This window comes from Chiloscyllium punctatum, chromosome 25, assembly GCF_047496795.1.
Source record: "Chiloscyllium punctatum isolate Juve2018m chromosome 25, sChiPun1.3, whole genome shotgun sequence".
NCBI lineage: Eukaryota > Metazoa > Chordata > Chondrichthyes > Orectolobiformes > Hemiscylliidae > Chiloscyllium > Chiloscyllium punctatum.
The window spans coordinates 24189382-24211261 of NC_092763.1; the positions used below are offsets into that span (position 1 = coordinate 24189382).

General features: G+C 43.5%; 1 protein-coding gene across 2 annotated transcripts in view; it reads left to right on the plus strand.

Moving 5' to 3' along the window:
• The window catches only part of LOC140495758 (dedicator of cytokinesis protein 11-like), a 286052-nt gene that overhangs the window by 33615 nt on the left and 230557 nt on the right, over positions 1–21880 (plus strand). For both annotated transcript variants that reach the window (XM_072594834.1, XM_072594833.1), the window contains exons 2-3: positions 15759–15875; positions 19610–19699. In XM_072594834.1, the coding sequence (XP_072450935.1) occupies positions 15759–15875; positions 19610–19699 (207 nt within the window). The remainder of the gene's footprint in view (positions 1–15758; positions 15876–19609; positions 19700–21880) is intronic.

Below are 21880 nucleotides of genomic sequence, written 5' to 3' on the forward strand. Positions count from 1 at the left end.
CACATGCAGTACCTCATCTTTATTTATGAGCGTCCCCTCCAGTTTTTTTTTTGGTAATTTATTGCTACATTGACAACCTCATCTTCTGCAGTGAAAAGTGCTACACCTTCATGCAGTACCTGAGGCACAGAGGTGTGCTCTGCACCTAAACAAAGACCACCTTGCCCAAAATAGCTACCCCCCTGCTTGGACTACCTTTTCCACTCTATATGGATTCTTAAAAGGAAATTTGAATTTCCTTTCACTTTGCTTCCTAATCCATTCTTTGTCCTTCTTACTTCCACTTTCACTTCTCCTCTTGCTTTTTATATCCAGTTGGATTTTCTTCTGAATCATTCGGCTAATGGCTGAACCAAGCCAGTTCATGAAGTGATTTCTTCAGGCACAGCTTCCTGACCTGACCGAGTCCAGTCACTACACACTGATTCCAGCTAGATTAACGATTACAGCCGGGGAAAAGATTTTTAATGATTTTCAACATGGCTTGACATTGGAGAGAAGTTCATTGTCATCTGGCTCACTTCAGTTACTGCGCGTTCACCCAATGCAAAGACATCCTCTTGACTAATGTGTCTTTCTCTCTCAAGTATGTGTTGACTCATTGTGGAGAATTTACTATTTTGCTGATGTCTCACTGACAAAGATCACCTGGAAGGCATCATATCCTGAGTAAAACGACCTTGTGGTTTTTGACATGTCCAGGCATTTGCATTAAAAGCGGATGCTAACGATGACTTAAGTGCCATGTTAAAATGTATCTCTGCCCAGCATCATTCCTGAGGCCAAAATACAGGAGAAAAAAAAAGAGATCAATACCCAGCGATACGGGCTGAGCCCTCCAACAGTTAACAGAAGTGGCTCATGAGCCTGTAGGAAAGCAGTGGGGAATGTGGAAAAACTTGAAGAAATACAGTTTGCTAAACATAGGAATGCGGCTCACTGGAGTTCAGGGATCGGTATGGAATGTGGGAACAGATTCCAAATGGTTGGAATCCTGCGGAAGATTGTTTTCTGACATTATTTTTGCAATCATGTTGGGCTTTTAATTTATTGGGGAATTCCCCTTTCCAAGATTCCTGCAAAGGGGTATAATGGTGAGCTCCGGTTGGCCGGTAATGATTAATTTCATGACATTGATCTTCATGATGTGAGATTTAAAGACTTACTAAATTACTGTATATAACTTTTCAAGCAACTAGGTAATTGTGCGATATTTAATTTGCAATTTTCAAAATGGCACTAGATTAGAATGCCAGTTAACATACTCTGTTGGTGAGGTGGCACAGATGTGTCTTTTGAATGTTAAGAAATTTCCCAGCATCATGCACCTGTGCGCTCGCAAAGTGCACAATATGTGATAACAGACTTGAAGATGGGCTAGGAGAGGTTACAGCCATAAAGAACCTTCATTGCAATATTATCTTCTGCAACCTCAGTACATTCCAAAGCATTTCAAAGCCAGTAAGTTTATTGAGATGTTGCTTGTGTAAGGTCAGAAGTATGCAGTTAGTGATCTCCCACTCTCCATGGTGTAATAGTGGTCGATAATCTGCTTTTGATCACTTTCAATAAAGACAGAGACCCTTTCTCCTGACTTATCACCTCACCAGTCTCTGTAGCCAACACATCATCCTTAAACACTTCCGCCAACTCCAACTAGACCCCACCACCAAGAACGTTTTCCCCTCCCCACCCCTCTCCACCATCCACAAGGATCATTTCCTTAGGCAGTCCTTGGTTTGTGCCGTTCCCCCCCTCCGAACCCCCAGGTTCCTTCCCCTGCAACTGGAAAAGATGCAAAACCACTTCCCTCACCTCCATTCAGGGCCCCAAATACTCCTTCCAGGTGAGACAGAGATTCACCTGCTCTCTTCCAACCTAGTTTACTGCATCAGGTGCTCCTGATGTGGTCTTCTCTACATCGGGGAGACCGAATGTAAACATGGGGAACAGTTCCCACAAGGGCCGACCGGACCTCCCAGCCGCCACCCATTTCGATTTCCCTAGCCACTCCCGTTCTGACATGACCATCCTTGGCCTCATCAATTGCCACAGGCAGCATGGCAGCTCGGTGGTTAGCACTGCTGCCTCACAGCACCAGGGACCCAGGTTCGATTCCAGCCTTGGGTGACTGTACAAACTCCACACAGACATTCTCCATGTGTCTGTGTGGGTTTCCTCCGAGTGCTCCGGTTTCCTCCCACATTCCAAAGCTGTGCAGGTCAGGTGAATTGGCCATTCTAAATTGCCCATAGTGTTAGGTACATTAGTCAGCGGGGAATGGGTCTGGGTGGGTCACTCTTCAGAGGGTCAGTGTGACTTGTTGGGTCGAAGGGCCTGTTTCCACACTGTAGGGAATCTAATCGTAATGAACCAAACTGCAACTAGGCAGTCTATAGCCTAGAGCATTCAACGTTGAGCTCTCCAATTTCAAATAACCTCACTTCCCATGCCCCGACTCCTTATCAGCCCTGCCCCTTCCTTCCACTGCTCCCTGCCACCAACCAGATTCATTCCTCCCATTGACCAACCAGATTGTACCCTCTACCTGTCTTTACCTTTCTGAAAAATGTGTTGCTGGAAAAGCGCAGCAGGTCAGGCAGCATCCAAGGAGCAGGAGAATCAACATTTCGGGCATAAGCCCTTCTTCAGGATTCCTGAAGAATGCTGTCTGACCTGCTGAGCTTTTCCAGCAACACATTTTTCAGCTCTGATCTCCAGCATCTGCAGACCTCACTTTCTCCTGTCTTTACCTATCCGCACTTCACCACCCTGCTCCTTTATCTTCAGCTCCCCCTAGACCCAGCCCCAATCCTGAAGAAGGGTTCTACCCGAAATGCCGACTTCTGCCCCGACTGATGCAGTCTGGCTTGCTGTGTTCTTCCAGCATTCTGCCTTTAAAATTTTGGATTCCAGAATGTGCAGTTTTGTTTTTCATAACTGTTTGACAGCTAAATACTGATCAGGTTATCTGGAAGACTCAACTGCTCTTCGCATTGAGTTGGAAGGTCTTTTTGCCTGCAATAAAGTGGGATAGATAGGTGTACTATCACATTCACAGGGTGGTACCTCTGACAGTACGGCACTCCCTCAGGATGAGCTGAGTCTCTGAAACTGTTAGCTTCCTACGTGAGAGGGGATAATGCTGGCAAAGGCCACAGCTGATGGAGGGAAAATGACCATGCAACCTCCTGTGTGTTCCAGCTGAAGGCTAAGCTTCTACTTCCACACTGTGTTCACAAGAGGAGTTAAGCTAGTTTGCACAGGAGAGAGTCAGAAAACTGACTGCGCGAGTAACCAGGAAAGCTATTGCCTTCACGAACCGATCAGTTCAAATTCCTGGGAGCTGCAGTCTAAAGTACAGAATAACGCTTTCTCAACTTTAATTCTCAAGATATAGACATCAGCAAAGCTGGTATTCATGCTCATCATTAGTTACCCTATGAAGATAGCAGAAGACTTCCTGCATTGTAGGTGTTTGATACGATCTGCACCTCACTTCACAAAGTGCTCATCCATCCACCAGCTGATGGGGGAAGAGAGGCCTGTGGTTAATGATGACATTATCAGTGAAGTAGCTGGGTGGGGAGCTGGTGACAAGGCTAATGAATCAGAACTGCTTGTTAAGGTTCTAGTGACATGGGTTCACATCCTGCTATGACAAATGGTGAAATTTGCATTCAATTTTTAAAAAAAGCTACTATGCAACAACTATACATTGTCATTAAAAAAAAAATCGAATTCTCTAATGTCCTTTAAATAGAGTAATTTACCAGTCTTACCTGGTCTGGCCTACATGTGACTTTAGGCCCACAGCAATTTGTTTGAGTCTTAATTGACCCCTGGACAAATAGGGATGGGCACAAATGACAGCCTAGTCAGCGAAGCCTTCAACCCATGAATGAACACGCAACAAAAAAGAAATTGTGTCAATCTGGCAGCATCGTGGTTATTTTCACTGGTCCTAGCCTTTGATTTCCATTTTTGTCTTGAAAGCTGCATTGCAGATTCTCAAAGTACCATGCACGTTCTTAAGATTATTAGCCCATAGTTCCTGACCAAATAAGGACTAGACCACTGGAATAAATCGAGGCTTCTCTATTATTGTGTCTTGTGACATTTGAAAAGTTGCATCACTTTTACTTAAAATCTAGTCCACTTGTGATGGGAGGATGACGTAAACAGTACTTTCAGATGTTCCTACAATTCCAAGCACAAGGGCATGGGTTTACGCTGGTGAAGGGAAGCAGTGGTCCATGTACTAGCATTGTATATGTTGCAGAACCAAGTAGTACCAGCTAATGGTTGTGGTGAAGTGGTGACACCAATCCTCCTTTCCGTTCTGGATCTGAGGGACCTTTGCTTATCAGTGGGGTATGGATAGGGTAAATAGACAAGATCTTTTCCCTGGGTTGGGGAGTCCAGAACTAGAGGGCATAGGTTTACGGTGAGAGGGGAAAGATTTAGAAGGGACATTGAGGCAACTTTTTCACACAGAGGGTGGTGTGTATATGGAATGAGCTGCCAGAGGAAGTGGTGGAGGCTGGTACAATTACAACATTTGAAAAGCATATGGATGGGTACACGAATAGGAAGGTTTTAGAGAGGTATGGGCTAAATGCTGGCAAATGGGACTTGATTAATTTGGGATATTTGGTCGGCGTGGATGAGTTGGACCGAAGGTTTTGTTTCTGTGCTGTACAGCTCTGTGTCTCTATGACTCTGAGGGCATCCAAGCAGAGAAGAATTTGACTGTTCACAGCAAGCCTCTTGCCTAACACGACCATAGACTGGTCTTAATGGACTTACAAAAAATGATAACGTATAACAGAAACCAACTTGCCAATGTTGAAATATGAGGAGTATTTTACGCTTCCATTAGAAGTCACTACATTGTTGCAATGGTCCATTTTAAATTGTATCTGTTGCACCGTTTAAACCGTGTTCGGTGCATTTGCCTGTCTGATGGAGAATTGGAGCTCTTCCATCATTCTCACAGATCTGCCCAAAAGAGGCAACAAAGAACATTGGAGAGAAGACAGTGTTTGAAATAGCAGTCTTGCGCCCTTGCTAAATCAATAGTAGATTGGGGGAGGGGCTGGTATTTAATCTGCACTTCAGTAAATAACCAGTTGATGATTAATAGGTCAGTTTGAAAAGTACAAAGATGCCAGAGGATTTTTGGCTGAAATAGTTTTGTCCATCATGTTCAGTTTGTCTTTTACAGCACCTCTTTGAGTACATAGCAGGCCTAAACGGTTAAAAAGACAATCCTACCATACATAGGTGTAACACTGGGGAGGACATGCAACACAAGCTTATAGTTCTCTCCAGCCCCACACTCTTTTTCAAATCCCTCAGAAAAGCTCTCTTTTTTTTTTACTTTACTTTCAATCACTAACACACACTCCTCGCCCATTACTGCTCAGCCTTTGCAAAATACATTAGGATCTTCCTTTTTGTTAAAGATGCTACACAACGACACATTGTATATTTGGCAGACATCAAAAAGTTTCAAAAACTAACTTGGAATGCTTTATTTCAGGACCAAAAGGTCCTCACCTCAAATTGAAAAACTAACAAAAGAGAAATTTGTATGTATCGCAAATTTACTTTCAGATGAATTCAGATTAACAACAAAATGCTTAGCATCGCAATCATGATTTGGAGATGCTGGTGTTGGGCTGGGGTGTACAATATTAACAATCAGGTAGGCTCGTTGGATGCTGCCTGAACTGCTGTGCTCTTCCAGCACCACTAATCCAGACTATTAACAATCACACAGCACCGGTTATAGTACAACAGGTTTATTTGGAAGCACTAGCTTTCGGAGTGCTACTCCTTCAGGTGATTGAGGAGCAGCCCTCTGAAAGCTAGTGTTTCCAATTAAACCTGTTGGACTATAACCTGGTGTTGTGTAATTTTTAACTTGGCATTGGCAAGATATGGTGTTACAGTAACACCTTCTACATAAAACGTGATATCAAAATTATGTAATCTTGACATTAAATCAATTGTTCATTTTAAATATGAACTTGATTGATTTTTGTTAACCACAGATATGAAGGGTTACAAGATAAAGAGAGGAGTACAGAGTTATGTTGGAGATCAGTCTTGATCCCATTGACTGATAGAGCAAACTCAAGAGTCAAATTGGCCTTCTCTAGTTCCGATATTCTTTTATGATCAATAAGTGCAATCCATAACTACACATCAGCTAAGAACTGCAGCACTAAGACAGCACTAGATTAAAGACCATTAAATACTCCATTTCCATTTCAACAGACACAATATTTATAATTACTTGAGTAGCTCACTGACAAATGAATCAACATTCACGCAACAATATAGCTGTGCAAAGCAGAACTTGCACTGATTCACTGCACTCTGGCTTGGTGAAGGATCTATATTCCGAAATATGCACTTCAAGAAATTGAATTACTCTTTAAAATACAACTGCAACACTCCTAGAGATGGTCTTGTGGTGGAGTGGGTTGCTTCCTTATCTTCAAGTTAGGAGGTCGAAGTTCAAGTCCCATTTGGGACTTAATGGTTGTGGAAGTTGTGTCATAAACAGCTGAAAAATTCAATTAGATTAGATTACTTACAATGTGGAAACAGGCCCTTCGGCCCAACTCGTCCTTGCTGGCCAGCCATCCTGACCTAATCTAGTCCCATTTGCCAGCATTTGGCCCATATCCCTCTAAACCTTTCCTATTCAGGTACCCATCCAAATGCCTTTTAAATGCTATAATTGTACCAGCCTTCACCACATCCTCTGGCAGCTCATTCCATACATGTACCACTCTCTGTGTGAAAATGTTGCCCCCTTAGGTCCCTTTTAGATCTTTCCCCTCTCACCTTATACTTATGCACTCTAATTTTGGACTCCACTACCCTGGGGAAAAGACCTTGACTATTCATCCTATCTATGCCCCTCATGATTTTGTAAACTTCTATTAGGTCATCTCTCGGCCTCCTACGCTCCAGGGAAAATAGCCCCAGCCTATTAAGCCTCTCCTTATAGCTCGTACCCTCCAAAATTAACACATCAAATGCTTGCATTCTGGATTTTATTTTGTACATGTCTCTACGTTTCTGTGTGTCATGGGAAAAATTGGTTAAAGACAATCCAAGATGTTGGAGAGAAATAGCAATAATAATAGCTCAGACATTGTCAGAATATGAAAAAAACAACAGGGGTTTTGACATGAAAGTGATAACTTCGTGGTGACCACTTCTAATAATATTTCTTTTTAATTCAAGATTGAATTGACTGAATTTTAGCTTTCCCAACTGTTATGGCGGGATTTGAACTCGTGCCCTAGTACATTAGTCCAGACCTCTGGATTAGTAGATTTTTAACATAATCACTGTGCTACGCTACCAAAGATGACTAATAAATGAGGTGAGGAGAGCTATTGAGTAATTCTGGAACTCCCTTCCTCATACCACTCGTCTTTATTCCACCCCAAGCACTCAAGAAGGTAGCTCACCACCTCCTTCGCTAGAAACGTAGGGATGAGCAAATAAATGCTGACCTCACCAATGACACCAACATCCCGTGAATGACTGATAAAATAAAACTGTAATGATTGTTTTACTCTTGGACCTGATTTACCAACTGTGAGTGGGCAGAATGGCTCAGTGACTGTGGTTCATTTGAACTCACAGGAAAGTAGAGTGGAACGAAAGTACAAATTCAGCTAAATGGAGAGTCGAGTGTTCCTTTCGGCCATTCTGTCACAAGCATTGAGGGATTGTGTTTTGTAAGCCAATTGGTTTCTTATCGTGCAGTTGTAGTGTATTCCGAAATCTGTCAGATCATTTGAGAATCTCCAGTGGGGGAGTCAGTGATACTTCACTTAGAATGTACAGGCTGCCAAACTGCTGTTGAGTGTCAGCATCTATCCAGTTCCTCTTGAGTGTCTTAATTCCTTTACTTCACCACCCAGTTGCCATGCCAACAGCTATACAGACTTTAAATTCTGGGTTTCCCTTCCCCTTGCTCCATTAAACTATTTTCCAAAAATCTATGCCTGCAATCAAATTTATGGCCATCTCTCGAATGTCTCCTCCCTTGGGCCTAGTATGAATTTGACTGATTCCAGCAAATTGGGAGATGATATTATGTTTTTGAAATGAAGGTTCTTCTGCACAGTCTAAAACACAGCAGAAAAAGTGGTAACTTTGTTTCAAAGCTCTCTTCTGAATGACTTTCCCATTGCAAAAGCATTATCGATACCAAGATGCCAAGCAGTTGAAAAATCTGTTGGTTGGTTTTCCTTCTCACTGTCATCAAATCAATGCTGACCTTTTGGTTCAGTGCAAATTATTTTGGTGGCTAGACGTAAAATGTGATTAAACAGGACTCTTGTGCAAACCTGAATATTCACAATGGCCACGTTCCTTCAAAATAGAAACATGAGAGGTGAAAGAAAAATGAAGTATGAGTTTATTGGGCTTCCACAACAATCTGTGGGCTTGGCTGAGGAAATCATCTCTGATAACTCAGAGTTTAAGTGAACACATGAGGTTTTGATACTCCCCGTTTCTGAAACTAGACTTGGCCAGTTAACTTCCAATGCTGATGTAAACTGGAAGAATGATTTGGATGAGAACTGAATGGAATCAATCAACAGCTGACCCTTTTAAAAGCAGTGTGAAAATTGTTGAGCTCATCAGTTACTGGCACCTAATTCCAATGCTAAAGCATTACATCTGGAAATACCTGACAGCCAAACAAGTCTTGGTGTTAAAAATATTGCAAAATTGAAAAGACAAATTAGGTATAGGCCCCTCACATCTGGTCTGTCACTGAATAAACCAGCCACTTTTCACTGATAACTTTTCATTCCTCTGTTTATGAAGACTCAATCTACCTCTCCCTTAAAGAAATATTCACGGCCTACCACCACCTTTTGAGGAAGGGACTTCAAAAGATTTTACCTCATCTTGATTTTAAGATTTCCTTCCCTCAAGCATATTAGTGAACCAGGTATGTTTTTATAGCAAGCAACATTGGTAACATGGTCACCATGAAGACTAGCTTCTTATTCCAAAATATTCAGACTTCACTCGCTGCTGTGGTGGGTTTCAAGCTCATGTCCTCAGAACATTAGCCCAGTGTTCTTTATTGTTAGTGCAGTGACATTATCACCTCTCAATTTTACAAAGTGGAAGTGGCCTGAATCCCAAAGGGAGACAGATTACCCTCTCATTGAAGGGAGATGACTCATAGCGAGTTTAAACTGAGGGTCACCAGGCCTCAGGAGGGGTGTGAGGTGAAGAAAGCAGAGTCATTGTGGTGACCTTAGTGCAGAACGGGAATAGGACCTGTGCTGTCGGAATAATTCCGCAACTCAAACCAGCTGTCCAGCCAGCTGAGCTGTGAAGCCCAGGATCCTCCTTTTTCCAGCAACATAGAAGCTCAGCAGGAGTAGGCCCTTTGAGGCAAAAGTGAGGACTGCAGATGCTGGAAACCAGAGTTTAGATCAGAGTGGTGCTGGAAAAGCACAGCAGGTCAGGCAGCATTCGAGGAGCAGGAAAATCGACATTTTGGGCAAAAGCCCTTCAACAGGAATTTGGCCCTTTGAGCCTTCTCGGTCATTCAATATGATCATAGCTGATCATCCAAATCCTGTTCCCACATTCTCTCTATACCCTTTGATCCCTTTAGCCCTGAGAACTATATTTAACTCCTTCTTCAAAACATTGAATGTTTTACCCTCACCCTCTTTTTGTGGCAGAGAATTCTACAGGCTCACCACTCTCTGGGTGAAGAGATTTCTCCTCATCTCAGTCCTAAAGGGTTTACCCCATATCCTTAGACTGTGATCCCAGGTATTCCATTTCCTGTACATTGTCCTGCTCATGACTGTCCTTCCACCAGCCTCCCTGTTATCTAATGCAATTCTTTAAAATCCCAGACTTGGGCCATAAGGGCTTGAACTAAGACCCTCTGACCCAAAGGTTTGGTCTGTACTGCCATCTCACTCCTGCTAGCTTTTTGCTCAAAAACAAACATTCAACTGAATTTTATCAGACACTAGTGTCAATTTTGGCAGGTTTCATGAAGGATTTCTTGTTGTGAAACCTAAGAGATTTCTCACAATAACTTCCCAAACTCAGCTTGTTACCTTTGCACCAGGTCTGATTGTGTCCTCCTCCTGATATTCTTTCTCTCCCTGGAGATGGTTGTCACTGCTGGGACCACTGTGATTCCTGCCATTCCTGTAGCAGGTTGAGCACTAGGTCAGTGGCCACGCACCTGATCCAGTCTGTTGGTGCGGAGCCGTTCAGGATTTGCCTCAGACCCAAGTTGGATGAAGGCAAATTGACATCCTGCTGTGCGAACAGGGACCTGGAGATCCCGGGGGATGGAGTGGTGCAGAGGAGGATAGATAGTCCTTATCCCTCAGAATCAGCTGGGCCACCAGTCAATGCCAGCCTGGTCTAAGGTTGGTACCCAGGCCAGAGGAACACTCAACAATGTAGGAGGAAGGCCAATAAGGGTGCGTGAATGTAGTTCAATAAGTTAAAGCTAGATAGTCATAAGATTCAGACAACATGAAGTGTAAATGAGCAGGCTAACTGTGCTAACCAGCAACTCTCAAGAATGTAAGAAATCAGATCAGAAGGTTCATTGAGCCGGTTCCTTTCATCCCAATCATGGCTGTTCATCACCTTCGCCCGGTATTTCTGCCCATTCCCCATATCCCTTGAATTCCAGCAAGACCACAAACCTGTCTATCCCAGTCTTAAAGAATGTGACAGAGGTATGGAATTCCCAGATTCACAAACCTCTTTGTCTGAACTAATGTCTGTGCTAATTTAATCCTAAATTATTATCTGCTATTGCTCAAATTGTGCCCTTTTGTTCTAGTTTAATGCTATCACTTTTCTTTTGTCTAAACCTTAGAGAATGTAGACCCAATTTATCATCCTTTCATCATATTGAATTGAATTGAACTTATTGTCACATGTACCGAGGCACAGTGAAAAGCTTTGCCTTGCGAGCAATACGGGCAGATCACAGAGTTAAGTAGCATAGATAGGTAAACAGCAGTAAAAACCAAAACACAGGTACAGGTGAATGTTAAGAGTTTGTGAGTCCATTCAGTATTCTAACAACAGTAGAGTAGAAACTGATATAAAACCGACTGGTGTGTGTTCAGGCTTCTGTACCTTCTCCCCGATGGTAGAGGTTGTAGAAAAACATTGCCAGGGTGGGATGGATCTTTGAGAATGCTGGCAGCCTTTCCTTGACAGCGGGCCTGGTAGATGGATTCTATAGACGGGAGGTTGGCCTTTGTGATTGTCCAGACCAAATTCATCACTCTCTAACCATCTCCAGTCTTGAATGGTGCAGTTGACGTACCAGGTAGTGATAGAATGCTCTCGGTGGTGCACCTATAAAAGTTGGCAAGGGTATTCGCCATCATGCCAAATTTCCCCAGCTGCCTGAGGAAGAAGAGATGTTATTGGGCCTTTGTAACCAGTGCGTTCACAAGAAGAATCCAAGAGAGCTTGTTGTGGATGCCCACTCCCAGGAGCTTGACACTTTCCACTCGTTTCACCTCTGTGCTGTTAATGTGTAGGGGTCATGAGTAACATCCCGCCGAAAGTCAATAATAGGTTCCTTGGTTTTGCCAACATCGAGAGCTAGGTTGTTCTCAGTGCACCATTTTTCCAGGTCTTCGACCTCCCTTCTGTAGTTTGTTTCATCGCCGTCTGAGATTCAATCGACTATGGCCTCGTCATCAGCGAACTTGTAAATGACATTAGTCTGGTATTTAGTGATGCAGTCATGGGTATACAGTGAGTACAGTAGGGGGCTGAGTATGCACCCCTGTGGGGCTCCAGTGTTGAGTGTTAGTGAGGATGAAATATTGTCCCCAGTCTTCACTGATTGTGGCCTGTGATTCAGGAAACTGAGGATCCATTTGCAGAGAGTGGGGCTTAGTCCGAGATCACTAAGTTTAGCAATCGGTCTCGAGGGGATAATAGTGTTGAAGGCTGAACAGTAGTCAATGAGTATGATTCTTCTGTAGCTGCTCTTGGTGTCGAGATGTTCTAGGGAGGAGTGAAGGGCAGGTGATATGGCATCTGACATGGATCTGTTGGTCCGATAGGCAAATTGGAATGGGTCAAGAGTAGTGGGGAGGTTGGACTTGATTAATGCCATGACCAGCCTTTCAAAGCACTTCATGACCACTGAAGTTAGGGCCACTGGGTGGTAGTCATTGAGACATGCTGCATGAGTCTTTTTAGGCACAGGGATGATGTTGGCCCTCTTGAAACAGGCTGGGACAGTGGCCTGCTGCAGGCAGAGGTTGAAGATGTCGAGAAGACCTCTGCCAGTTAATCTGCACATGCTCTGATTGTACGGCCTGATACTCTATCTGGTCTCATCGCTTTCCTTGGATTCACACAGAGGAAAACTGATCTGACCTCTGATGTAGTGACTGTGGGGTAGGTTTGTCAGGACTTGTCAGAATAGGTGTTACCTCTCCGCCAAAATTCTGCTCAAAGCGAGCACAGAAGGCATTGAGACGATCTGGGAGGGATATGTCATTGTCTGCTGTCTCTGTTTAGAACCTGTGATGTCATTCAGTCCTTGCCATGGTCGCTGGGTGTCTGTCTGGGTCTCTAGTTTGGTTCGGTATTGGTCCTTGGCTGTCTTAATGGCTCTGCGAAGGTCATACTTGGTCTCCTGATCTGAAGGCCTCACGCCTGGTTTTTAGCAGGTTCTGTATGTCCTGATTCACCTAGGGTTTCCTGTTGGGGAACACCTGGATTGACTTCCTTGGTATGCAGTCCTCCACACACTTGCTGATGAAGTCTGTGATGGTAGTGGCATAGTCATACAAGGTACCTGCAGACTGTTCGAACATGCCCCAATCAGCCAATTCCAGATAGCACTGGAGTTGATCCTCTGCCCTCTCCGACCAGCACTGGACCTGTATCCATGAGGGAGTCTCCTGCTTGAGCTTTTGTCTGTAAGCCGGGAGAAGAAACACGGCATTGTGGCCGAAGTTCCCGAAATGAGCCGAGGGATGAAGCGGTAGGCATCCTTCACAGTGGTGCAGCAGTGGTCTAAGATGTTCGGGCCCCTGCTAGGGCAGGTAATGTTCTGGTGGTACCTGGGCAATACCTTCCTTCGATTGGCTTGATTGAAGTTGCCAGTTACAATAAGCAGGGCCTTAGGGTGTTCTGTCTCCAGGGTGTTAGTGGTGGAGTACAGCACATCCAGAGCTTCCTCAACCGTGGCTCATCATAACCATGTAAAGAAAACTGACGCAGGTTTCTGCCACTCATGGGGGCTTTAATTAGCAAAGGAACAATGTGACCCTATTTTCAACTATTCATGAATAAATCTGCTAACCAAGATTCTTACTAATGGAGTGCCTCAGGTACCTAATGCCAACGAAAAATCTCTCAGTTTAAGAGCATCTTAGGGCTTGGCAGATGAAAATGTTTGCTATTTTGTCCTAACTATAGAACAATAGTGACAACAAAATATATGTTAACTTTTCAGTGCCTTATTGAACATCCTTCTCCTCTCCCTTATGTAGTTAGGCTTTAGTTTTGTGCTATAGACTGACAGCTACTTGGTTCAGTCTGTCCAACTTGATTTAACAGGAATCAGAAAGGCATGAAAATTGTTATCATTCAATCTGAGCAGGAATTGAACCCATAATCCAGTAGTAAAAACATAATGTGCTGTGCTTAACTCAGAGCTTTGTGTTCTAGCTCCTCAATTCTTGCACTGTAATTCATTTGCAGTTTGTAATCTGGTTTTGTGGTTATGCAGAGGAGGAGTGAGTCTATTCAGCAGAAGGGAGTTGCTCTCAGTAATGGCCATAATATAGCCAAGGAAACCAACCACACTTAACTCTTGAGGAAGTGTCTACCCTTGAGAAGGGGAGTGCACTGCAAATGATATGGAGCAGTAATCTCGAGGCACAAGCTAATACTCAGGGCCCATGGGTTCAATTCCCGTCATGGATTTCAAACTCAGTAATAAATGTAGGAGATAAAGTTGGGTTCAAGTCCCACCCCTCTCAGACAAATGTAATAACATCTTGGAACATGTTTATGAGAAGAGAATCCATAAAGCTCGCTATCGGTAGTGGTGACCATGCCAACTTCCATGGATTGTATCAAAAATCCACTTGTTTCACTAGTGCTTTATCGAGAGGATATCTGCTATCCTTACTTGATATGGTTTACATATGACTCGAGATGTGCAGCAGTGTGGCTTACTCCTAACAGTGTAACTATACTGCTCAGACAGCACCTTCCAAAACATGACCACAACTTTGTAGAAGGACAAGGGCAGGTTCATAAGAACATCTCTACCTGAAAATTCCCTAAGTGACTCGCCATCCTGACTTGGAAGTACATCACCGTTCATTCACTGTCACTGGGTTAAAATCCTGGAATTCCTTCCCTAATGGCATTGTTGGGTGGCCTACACCCCAAAGACTGCAGTGATTGAAGAAGACAAATTCACTAGCACTCTCTCAGTTAGGGATGGGCAATAAATGTTCACTCTGTCAGCAAAGGCCTCATCCCCTGAAGGATGGGCAAAAATCCTGGCCCTGTCAGTGATTACCACACTGTATTAAAGAATAAAGGGAAATGCATCCACTGCAACTGTTGTATTTTGTACTTCACATCTATATGACCAAAGATGAAAATCAAACAATAGCACTGGTTTGTAATTGAATGAACTGATTACAATTGAGTCTAATTGTTTAATAATAAATAATATGGTGGTTGAAAGGAAACCTGGCTGTCATCAGTTTTAAAACAACCTTGAACCATTTGCTTCAGAAATCTGTTCCAGTTGCTCAATAACTTATAGGAATTAAAAATCTTGCTGAAGGTAAGATCTGACCCAGCTCAAGAGTTGTGAATTCTTCCTTATTTTTCTTTAATGAAAGGCTTACCCATCACTTTCTTACCTCAGCTTTCTCTTGCCTCATCTCAAAATTTTAGGAGATCTGTAAAGAATGCTCAGTCTTTCAAAAGCCATGCTAATTTGTTTTAAGATCCATCTGGTTCCTTTAAGGAATGCACCATCATCACCTCTATCCAATGAGAGAGCAGTTTGTGGTCTTGTGATCCCATCCACTTTACCAAGTTGGGGAGATGGTGACTAGCAATCCAGAACCCCAGGCTAATGCTTTGGGGAAATAGTTAGAATCCCACCATGGTAGATCATAACAAATAATAAAAAAAACTGAAAACACTGCAAATGCTGGAAATCAGAAAAAAAAACTGAAATTGCTGGAAAAAAACTCAGCAGGTCTGGCAGCATCTGTGGAGAGAAAGCAGGGTTAACATTTCCAAACAAGTGATCCTTCCTCTGATCGTGACATTTGAATTCCATAAATTTCTGGGGAAAAAATGGTGTCAGTGGTGTCAGTATTGATTCTTTTAAAAGTCCATCTGGTTCACTAATGTCCTATAGAGAAGGAGATCTCCCGTCCTTATCTGGTCTGGCTTACATGTGACTCCAGACCCACACCAATGTGGTTGACAGTTAGGGATGGGCAATAAATATGGGCCTTGTCAGTGTTGCTCACATCCCATGAATGAATAAAGCAAAAACAAATTACTACTTGTTCCTGAAAGTTGGTTTTAGAGATATCCTTTGAAGGTTTAGTTTGATGAAGTAAAGAATCAATCTGTTACCTTCCCACTGCTTCAGTCACCCTAACTGAACCCTCCTGTTTGTCTTTCTGAAGGAGAAAACAAAAATCATCGAGCCATTGGATTATGAGAATGTCATTGCACAACGGAAAGCGCAGATTCAAAGTGATCCTCTGCGGGATCTTTTGCAGTTCCCTTTGGATGAGATCTCGGTGAGTAAGCGAATTTATGCAGCTTGCGTACTGATCAAGTTTGAATGGTCCTGCCAGGTTTTTCCTCCTGGAGAGTAATCGTGGGAGAGGCAGTGGAAAGGTGGGGATTTGGACTCGGGAACATCAGCTACTGGAGCAAGTCATTCAGTCCCTTGATCTCTACCTCACCCCTTTTTATCCAACTTCACTCCATATCCCTTGATACCGTTCCCCAATCTTTAAAGCTCTAAATACTCCCAAGCATTCACAGCCTTTTGGAGTTAGCCTTTAAATGAAAATATTAATTCCTGCTTTCCCATTGGAAGGGGCTGGCTTTAATTCTTAATGTTAAGGTTAATGTTCCAATTGTGTTCCCTTGTTCTTGGTTTTCTCACCATTTGAAACCTTTTTATGTTTTTCTCTATTCAGTTAATCCTTGTATAGAATTATAGAATCCCTACAAGGTGGAAGACTCAGCCAGTAGAGTCTACACCAACCCTCGAGTATCCCACCCAGACCCTTCCCAATATCCCTGTAACCCTGCCTTTCCCATGGCTAACCCACCTAACAGACACATTTCTGGGCACTGTGGGAAATTTAGCAGGGCCAGTCCACCTAATGAGCTCATCTTTGGACAGTGGAAGGAAACCAGAGCACCTGGCAGAAACCCACGCAGACATGGGGAACATGTACAAACTCCATACAGATAGTTACCCCAGAGTGGAATCGAACCCGTGTCCCTGGTGCTGTGAGGTAGCGGTGCTAACCACTGAGCCATCCTGCGGCCCTTTTACTCTTTAAAATACCTTAATCTGATCATTCTTCCATCTTTTATTACAGTCAAGGGAAATGTGTGCTAAAGCTGATGCTCCATGAATCTTATCTCCACATGAGAAATGTTCAGGCAATGAAAGGAGAAAGAGTAAAAATGTTTTGTATGGGTTTGAGAAGAAAACGTGCACCTTTACTACAATAAAACAACCCAGCGTACCTCAAAGGCCCAACAATTGAAGTCTGCGGGGGAAGCAAAAGCATGGCTTTGGTGAAGCACTTGAAGAGTGTTGTTTGGGGATTATGGAGAGTGGAGTAACCACACCTGAAGGGATGCCACCAGCAAAGCGCTGTCAAAGAGGAGGGAGGGAAACTGAATGGATGGAATTGGTGGGCAGGTCAATGTAGATGTACTCACTGAGCTATCAGGAAAGTTGAAGCCATGATGCTTATTCAAAAAAGCAAGTAAATATTTGAAAAAGGTCAATTTGAAAGAGTACAGTCAGTTCCGCTATAATGCCTGTTGCTTTAATGCGATTGATGAATTTAGACTTTATTTGTAGAATGTAGACTTTTCTTACCTATATTGGCTTAAATGCAATTCTACTCCCATTAATTTAAATGGTGTGGCTATTGCGTGATTTTCTTATAACACGAGATCGCACGAGAACAGTTATATCAGAATGACTGTACGTGAACGGACACTGTGGGATCAGAGAACTTGTAAACGCATGTTGGATTGAATGGCCTTCTTTGGCGCTGACTCAAAAACATGGAAACACTGCAGATAAAGTTGGGTGGATGGGTTACCTCCAAAGGTAGCCAGGTAGTGCAGGAGTCTCCTGTGGCTATACCCATCTCAAGCAGGTCTGCTGTTTTGGATACCATCGGGGGCGGGATAGCCTCTCAGGGGGATATAGCACTGACAGCCAGGTTTCTGGTACTAAGACTGTTAAGGAGGGTATGTCAGATTCCAAGTGATCGATTGTAATAGGGGATTGTCTCTTCTGGGGGTACAGACAGATGTTTCATTTGCTGTCAGCAACACATCAAGATGGTGTGTTGCCTCCCTGGTGCCAGGGTTAAGGATGTCTCAGAGATTATGCTGAGTATTCTGAAAGGGGAGAGTAAACAGTTGGAGGTCATTTGTGTTATTGATATCAACATGCACAGTTGAGAAAGGGATGAGGTTCTGTAGAGAGACTACAGGAAACCAGGCAGAAAGTTGAACAAGTAGATCATTGAGCATAGTAATATCTGTACAAACACTGATGCCATGTGCTAGTAAGAGTAGGAATAGAAGGATAGAGCAGATGAATGCAGGGCTGAGGAGGTGGTACAGGGTCAGGAGTTCATACTTTTCAATGATTGTGATCTCTTCAGGGGTATAAGTGACTTGTATAAGAAGGAGGGGTTCCACCATATTAGAAGGAGACCAATTTTCTTGGCGGGGAGATTTGCTAGTTCTACCTGGAAGGCTTTAAACTAGTTTGGGGGTGGGGGGAGGTGGTGGGGAACATTGATAGTGTATCACCATAGTGATAAAAAAAGAAAAGGCTGAGCCTGGTACAGTAGATAAGGGGTGCAAGTCAAATAGTCAAGGCAGGCAAGAGCTTGGCAGGGAATGAGGTAGACTGATGAATTAAACTGCACTTACTTCAATGCAAGAAGCCTGACAGGTAAGGCAGATGAAGTTAGGGCATGGTTGGGAACATGGGACATCATAGCTATTACAGAAACGTGGCTCAGAGATGGACAGGATTGGCAGCTTAATGTATCAGAGCAGAGATGCTATAGGAAGGATAGAAAGGGTGGCAAGAGAGGAGAGGGAGTGGCGTTTTTGGTTCGGGGTAACAATACAGCTGTATTTAGGGCCACTTAGGGAGGATATTCTTGGGAGATTGTCCAGTGAAATTATATGGGCGGAACTGAGAAATAAAGAGATTAAGAAGCAAATTTGTAAGGAGGTGTTGGTTATCTGTAAGAATAAGGTTATAATGGTAGGGGATTTTAAATTGGAGAGAAAGAAACTGCAGATGTTGGAATCCTAGGTAGACAGACAAGAGACTGGAAGAACAGAGAAGCCAGGCAGCATCAGGAAGTGGAGAAGTAAATGTTTTGAGTGTAACCCTTCTTCAGGACTGGGGCTGGGTGTAAGAGGAGCTGCAGATAAGGAGGAGGGTGAAGCTGGTGCAGGGTTTGGGTGGGGAGTGGGTTGGAATATTGAGGTAGTGATAGGTGAACATTGGTGGTTGATACACATGGTTGGTTGATGGGAGGAATAAATCTGTTTGGTAGCTGGAAGGAAGGTCAAAGAGAGGAATGGCAGGGTGGGGGAGGGGCTGGTTTGGGATTCAGGGGATGGGTGGGAAGGTTATTTGAAATTGGGGAACGCATTTTTGAGTCCCCTGGGCTGTAGTCCTGGGCTGAAGATGTATTGTTCCTCCATTTTGCGGTCTGATTCAGTGTGGTAATGGAGGAGGCCGAGGATAGTCATGTGGGAAGGGGAATTAAAATGGGCGGTGATTGGGAATTCCACTTGGTCCATGCGGGCCAGGCTGAGATGCTTGGCAAACTGTTCCCTAAGTTTACGTTTGGTCTCACTAATGGCACATTTTGCAGATTCGTAGAGACAGGTAGAAATGCAATGTTTGAAAGGCATCTGGGTGGGTTTATGAGTAGGAAGGTTTTAGAGGGACTTGGGCTAAGTGGTGGCAAATGAGACGAGGTCAGATTGGAATGTTTGGTCAGCATGGATGATTTGGAGCGAAGGGTCTATTTCCGTGCTGTATGACTCTCTGACTGCCCTGTAATGTTTTGTGGACGATGGACAACATCACTACAAAATTACTGTTCAGCGAAGAATGACCCTGAAGCTTAATTGAAGTCCAGTTATGCAGCAAATCAATATCTTTCCATTCAATAAGTGTATGTGTTCCCTACAAACTGCCATTCCTGAACACAAATATATTTTTTCTGAATAGATCTCGATAATTCCACGTCAGAGGAGAACCATCCAATCTACACTGCCTTTAGATGCTGAAAAACTGGCTCAAAGTCTGCTGGTCAAAGAGGTATGACATGGAAGTGTGTTCCAATTAATGTAGGATTATTGACTCTTCCTCTGAAATTCTCTCCCCATCTCCATTTCTCTGCCCCTCCTTTAAGATCCTCATTAACACTTGCTGCTTTAGCCAAACCTTTGGTGACTGCTTCAAATATTTTCCTCCATTGACTTGGTGTCGGTATTTTTTTTGATCTGCCAAATAAGATGTCTCGGGATCTTTCACTGTGTTACAGGTGCTATACCAATGCACATTGCTGTTGCCTGTTTGATGAATATGTTTTAAAACCGATTCGCCTCACTAGGTTGCACGAGCTCTGTTCAGAGTGACAGATTGGATTGAACTTGATGCACTGCCTCAAATCTGGAAACACAAGACTATTTTCCTCAAATTGGAGAGAAATCACACAATGGGTGCAAAGGAAGTTCCAACAACATTCTTAAAACTAGAATTGCTGAGCAAGCTTTTCACTTGAGACTTAACTAACATCCAGCTTTTCCAAACTGGGTTTTAAAAAGGTCATTGCTCATAAGAATCCCTGACAAGGCCAACATTTATTGCCTGCTGCCCATGGGAAGGCGATGGGGAGCTGCCATCTTGAACCACTACAGGTTTTATTATGTGGATATGCCCACAGTGCAGCTTTGAAGGGCTTTGACCCAGCAACATGGAAGGATTGGTATCAAAGTCAGGATGGTGTTTGGCTTGGAGACGAACTTGCTGGTGGTGATGTTCCCATGTATCTGTTGCCTCTGACCTTTTAGATGGTAGAGGTCACCGGTTTGGCAGATACTGCTGAAGGAGCCTTGGTGGGTTATTACAGTTCATCTTGAAGATGGTGCAAAATGCTACGACTGTACAGAGGTGCTGGAGGAGTGAGCGCTCATTTATGCTGGGGGTTATGTGGTGCTGAGTGACATCTTTCAGTTAGTGCTAATGGCTCTGAGCAGAAAACAAGTGATATTAAGCATTTTACAGGGGAGAGATTGAAGAGGAGCGAGCCCTTCTCTGTGACCTCGGTACAGGAATTGAACCCACGTTGTTGGTGTCACTCTGCATTGCAAACCTGAGAGGGTAAAGGACTGAGGGTCAGTCAGCTGGCCAGCTAGATTGCAATGCAAAGTGAGGCCAATAGTGCAGGTTCAATTCTTGCATTGGCTGAGGTTATCATGAAAGTACCACCTTCCTGACCACGTCCTCACCTGAGACATGGTGGCCCTTGGGTTAAACCACTACCAGTCATCTCTGTCTATTGTGAAAGCAGCCCTAAGATTCCCCTGGGAGTATGGTGACTTTATCTCATCTGCCATTTGTCCCTGTTCCACATTCCCTGACCTTAGTCATTCCTCTATTGGGTTGGTATATCACCAAGTAGTGTTCCTATCACTAACCAGGATCCAGGACAGGGCACACCAATAACCAGGCTCTGCTGTGCTCAGATTGAAGCAGGGTCTGTCGAGTCCAGGTCAAGGGCTGGCTTCCGGGTCCCAAAGCAGTACTTGGGCCTGTGATTTGCCCCTGATCCCTGTTGCTACATCTGAGTTTACCATGTCCCTCAAATCCGGGAACACAACTATTCACAGTCATTCTGCTTGCTGTCCCTTGGCTAACTTTACATCCATATTGGCACTGACACCTAAATCCCAGAGGCTTCGTTTTGGAAGCACATTCACTGTATTATCAAGTGGCATTTAAAACTCATCGACACAACATCATCCCCAATATTTCATCAATCCTGTCAGTTACTCTGTCACAAAACTTGATCAGACGGTCAGACATGATTTACTCTTCAGGAATAAAAGCCAAAAATGCTGGAAATATGTTGAAACATTAACTGTGCTGTTCTCCCTCACCATGCTCCTAGACCTGCTGGATCATTAAGTGCTTTCTATGTTTATTTCAGATTTCCAGTATTGAAGAACTTTGCTCTTGCCTTCAACAAACCTGTGGTATTGTTGTTTTAATTAATTTGTTAATCCATTCTAGAGGATGGCATATCAGGCTTTGGGGTTACCTAATGAACAGATAGAAGGTAGTGCTGATATTATCAATTGTGTAATTGCAAATCCAACACCTGGTTGTATTCACAGAATTGTTATAATCTAGAAGGAGATAGTGAGAACTGCAGATGCTGGAGAGTCAGAGTGGATAAAGTGTGTTCATAATAGAATCCCTTCAGCGTGGAAACAA